The following is a 4,989-nucleotide window of genomic DNA, read 5'->3' on the forward strand; positions in this document are numbered from 1 at the left end:
GAAATATTTATTGTTAAAGACTTGAGCCTGTCATTGTAAACCATTTTAACCAACAACAAAATGTGCAGTACTCAGAAGGGAATAGGCTCAGTTAAGTATCATATTCAACTGGTAACAGTACACGCTCAACTTAAGCTCAAGAAAGGTGCAAGCAGAAATGATGCTCATCACTCACCAATTTGGTGCAAAAATCAAAGAATAATATGAACAGTTTGCAGTAATATAGAAAAGTGAGACTGAAAAAAGTTTCAAAGTTGATGCTATAATAGTCTTCTACTCATTCAGAGATTACACATACGGTGCTCCCTTAGATCAGGAGGCTACAGATAGATACACATTAGCCTATTTTCATACTTCATCAGTAGGCATCATATAGGGGCCTCATACTTCATCACTGGCCATCATATAGTGGCATCATACCGTGCATAAGTAGACATCTCATACTAGCACTGATGCTTAAATTATCGATATAATTTACTTCCAGTAGCTATGAGCGATGCAGCATTATTGCTTCACTTTGGTGTTGAGCCTTCACCCAGCTTGGATGGCCGGGCCTCACCCGTCCGTGGACTGTCTCGCCCCCCTAGAGGGCTGCGTTCATGCCTCAGCTCGTTGACGCGAGGGCTGTAGGCCTTCTCAGACATACAAGGGCTGCGGATGCCTTTCAGTTCCGTGACAGGAGTGCCACCTGAGCTGGTGATCTTCGGACTATTCAGGCGCTTGATCTCACCGCGGCTTCTTGTGACCATGTCGTCAAGGATCTCTGCGCTTTGGGTGCGTCCCAGTGCCACATCAATATCTTGCTGAAAGTTTTACACCATTCAGTGTCAAGCTAGTGTAACAGGATTAAAATTCTTCTAGCCGCCATCAGCTAAACGTTAGAAAATGGCATGATGACAAACATGGCTGCCTGTCAGGACAGATCAAGAGTTTATGGACTCACCGCAGCAAGGTTGAACGGTATAGCCGGTGACTCCTCATACTCCGCTGCGTCCAGGTCATTGAGATGTGCACCTTTGAAGAGCTTTGGGAGGATGTACTGCCTGACTGGAACCAGGAGCATGATCATGAGGGGGAAGAGAACCCCAGCTATTGGGATCCATGTGACCCCAAAGCAAACAAGCAGATATGTGGTCTGGAAGAGTGTGAACATGGCTATCGTCTTGAATGGCACAGTCTCGACAAATGTTGTATGGTACTCTTCCAGCACCCTGCAAAGATTGGTAAATGGTAAGCATTTAAGTCTCACACGGGGGCTGCTGATGACTAGACTACAAACAATTTTACATATTTTATATAATGATATGATTTATTGTTTCCACCAGATTACACATCTGTGAATACACATATGTGCAGTAGAATGTTCAGATTTCCTGACTTCAGAGTTCAGAGTAATGAAACTAGAGAAACTTACTTGTATCTTCTGCTGGGAGCAGTGAAGAGCAGCAAAATTCGTTCCCAGAACTGGTTACCAGGCAAGCTCTCAATCGCCATGAACGCAAAATACCCCCACAGAACTGCTGTAGGGATCTTCTTCAGTAAGGGCATGGCGGCCACGCAGCCCCCAACCATCACAGCCTGTAGAAAGTTGCTCAACCTTTGCTCCTTGACCTCCATAGGCAGCAGATCATCAATCTCTTTTTCTATGTCAAAGATTGTCTCATCAACCGGTGCATCGAAGTTACCCATGCTTGATGCTAACTGGACAGTGGAGTCCTTGAGCTCGTTTAAGCCCTACATTTTGTGAAAATGGCATTGCAATATCAGATGCATGTACTAGACTGTTTTTATATACGATACTGCGATCAATTAATTTCAATCAGATCTGTGCGTACTTTGACGGTCTGTTGTTGGTGGATCAGCGGTGTCTGAATCTGATGATAAGCATCCTGCATGTTGTTGTACAGTTGGCTCAAGCTCGCGTTCTGGCGCATGCTTTGCCGTGCCGTGGCCACTAGTCGGTTACGGAGTATCTGTGGAGAAATGTTTTGTCATTTGAATGGAAGTGTCAAGTATTGATCAAACATCAGAAGTTCAGAACATTCCTCCTATCTACCTGATGCTTTAGAGTAGCCAAGCTCTTTGTATGCATCGGCGACTGTGGAATGACGCCATTGGATGGAGGGATACCAATCAGGCCACACATCAACGTCTGTTCAAGAAATTACATTGAAATAAGATAAAACATATACCAAATGTTGAAGTTACTAGCCAGAGTTATACTCATCTGGACATACCAGGAAGCCTAGGAGAAGCAAATCATAGTGGAAAGATGGAGGCTTCCTCAAATTAAACTCCGCCTGCTGAGCAAGCTGGGATGCCACGCTGTGGTCGAAGTAGTACAGGACAGCAATCATTGTTGCAGGCATGAAGGCACCAATGATGTACATGACTGGCACTTGGAGCATGTCCTGCTCAATGGTATTGGAAACGTTTGATGAGCTCTGATGGCTCACATGAAGAAACTTGAATGTTTCAGAAGTCTGGTTGAGTTTATGTAGTAGTACCTTGATGACTGTCCAGTTGTCATATGCACCAGGGGACCATGGATTAGGGCTGAAGAGGCGCCGCGGGATCCCTTTCGGCACACTGTCATGTGGTATGTAGGAAACTCCTGTCCACACCAGCACCATCAGTGGAACACCGTAGTCGGCGATGAAGCCACGCAGCCAACCTAGGTACGGTAAAAGCATCACAAGGAATACAGAGTAAGGTTAACTGAAGCGCGTAACAATGGTAGGAAGCAAAGAAAGTGGAGGAGATCTGAGGCAAGCAAATTCTCATAGCATCTGCCGCAGGACCAGCTACAATTTACAGATAGATATACCTGCTCCATAGCGCCAGGATCGCGCTTTCCTGCTCCGCAGCGCGGTGAGCAAAAGGCCAAATGACAACACGATGGCGAACATTCCGTTGGCAAACCTCCATGATGGAACAAACTGTAGTGCTTTTATGTTCTCCCTCTCAGGAATGCGGAACTCGTCAACAAGTCCCTGCAACCAACCCAGGTATGTGAGCTAGAGTACACATGGAACGTCTATTAAATACAGAGAGTTCAGTTTGCACATTCATCTCAGATAAACATTTTTATGTTCTGTTACTGACCATTTATGTCAAACAAACATTTTTTATTTGAACACTTCCACTGTTTAGAATTTAGGCCAAAGCATATTCGAGATTTAGGACAAGGAAACATTTGGTTGGAGCAATGGCCAAACAGCAGAATCACTGAATGTGCAGTTTTGGGACATCCCCATTAGCCTCCATGTGCTTTTCAGCTTCTGCACATGTCATTAGGCTTTCCCACTAGTTGGCAGATAGAGCTTGACTAGAGTAGTGAACAACTCTTAGAAGGGTACTTTGTGTTCTGCACCAGGTTCATACCACATTCACCTCAAAGAAAACGAACCAACATCAACAGAATGTCTTGATAACTTTCTGCATCATCACATGATGTCAAGGCCAAATAAGCAAGGACACCACAAGAGGCCCTGGTGTGTACCTACCTTGATAGCTTGCTGCATGAAGAGCATTGCGATGAGGAGCCCGAACAGCTCGCCGGCGATGCGGGTGAACCGGTTTATGATGGAGCACGCGCCCAGTACCGCCAGCAAGAACAGCAAGAGGGCAGTCCACACACAGACCCTGCATACACACATCCATGGCTTCAAAACCTTTTTTTTTTTGAAAAAAACTGCAATTGGACCAACCGACAACAGTAATCATCTGCATCAATGCAACAGGGATGACTTACCAACCGGCCCAGGCGAGGAAGAGGTTGGGACCGAGGTCGGCCCTGTCCTTGGCGAAGCTGAACATGAAGGTATACATTATGACGGTCGGCTCTGCCACGCCCAGGATCAGCAGGGGCTGCCCTCCCACAATGGAGTGGATTATGCCACACAGGGCGGTGGATGCCAATGTCTGCACTGCCGTGAGGACCCCATCTGCACCAAACCATTAGAGCCCCCTTAGTAAGCAAGCAAGCTTCTCTGGTCACTCACTCAAATGCACTGAAAGTCTGAAACTAACAACAAAACAGAACTCAAAACACAAAGGAAACAGAAGATTTGGCTCCTCCATTACCGGTGCTCCTCTCCAATTGCTCCCCGAACGATATCACGGGTATCGCGGACGCGAAGAAGATGTAGGTGGTCGGCGCCAGGATCCTGAAACACACACGGGACGCGGCAGCTTCATCATTCCAAGATCTTGTGCCAGCAACACAATGCTAGTAGAGGAGAACAAGGCAGATGCGCCCGTACCTGATACCGGCGCTGAAGCCTCCCGTCCAGTCCTGCTTGTAGCAGGTGAGCCGCCCGCGGACGTCGTTCTTGATGCCCCGGAGGGGCACGAAGCTCTCCTCCATTTCCTCGGAAACACCAAGGAGTCGGAGAGCGTACTCAGAGACCCAGATTACGCTTTGCAGCAGACCGGACCGGGAGAAACGCTACGAGCTCTCGAGCTCGCTCTGCATTTAGCACGGATCCATGGAGGAAGCTACGGGGGCCAAGGGCGGCTAAAAGTTGAAGAAAAGCGTAGGTAGCAGAGGGAGCAGCACTGGTGAGCGAGGGAGGGCGGGATTTGAGGAGGAGAAGCTCTCGGAAGGTACTGGAGCTGTGAGATAGAGGACGGCTATATAGACAGACGGGCCAGTGGAGAGTCAGCAGGCAACACTGTCTGTGGTACTAAACCAATTTCCTGTCACAAAGGGAGATTACCGACGGGATCAGGGGAAAAGATATGTTAGGGCAAGATAGTTGTGGCTTTGCGTGGCTGATGGTAGTCCTAAATCCTATCCTGTCCTGTCCTCTCCTCTTGACGGTAGAGCCTGACTGCTACTCCCTCTGATTAGATTGCAAATGTGATTCGTTTTCAGGACTTGTGTTGGTCAAATATTCTTGAGTTTGACTACCACCATGGGAAAAATGTTACTAAGACGATAAAATGAAATTGATATTGCCAGAAATATTTATGACATGTGCTCTC

General features: G+C 47.1%; 1 protein-coding gene across 1 annotated transcript; it reads right to left on the bottom strand.

Annotated features, from left to right (window-relative positions):
• Nucleotides 1-237: 237 nt before the first annotated feature.
• On the bottom strand, nt 238-4,619 carry LOC125508122 (putative boron transporter 2). The gene is made up of 12 exons (XM_048672719.2): nt 4,266-4,619; nt 4,087-4,169; nt 3,755-3,947; nt 3,507-3,645; nt 2,828-2,993; nt 2,508-2,674; nt 2,238-2,411; nt 2,057-2,152; nt 1,836-1,973; nt 1,415-1,734; nt 944-1,211; nt 238-803 (listed from the first exon to the last, which is right to left on the bottom strand). The coding sequence occupies exons 1-12, from the start codon at nt 4,367-4,369 to the stop codon at nt 513-515; spliced, it is 2,139 nt and encodes a 712-aa protein (XP_048528676.1). The 5' UTR covers nt 4,370-4,619; the 3' UTR covers nt 238-512.
• Nucleotides 4,620-4,989: the final 370 nt, after the last annotated feature.

Source organism: Triticum urartu, chromosome 5A, assembly GCF_056163025.1.
Source record: "Triticum urartu cultivar PI428250 chromosome 5A, HENAU_Tu73, whole genome shotgun sequence".
NCBI lineage: Eukaryota > Viridiplantae > Streptophyta > Magnoliopsida > Poales > Poaceae > Triticum > Triticum urartu.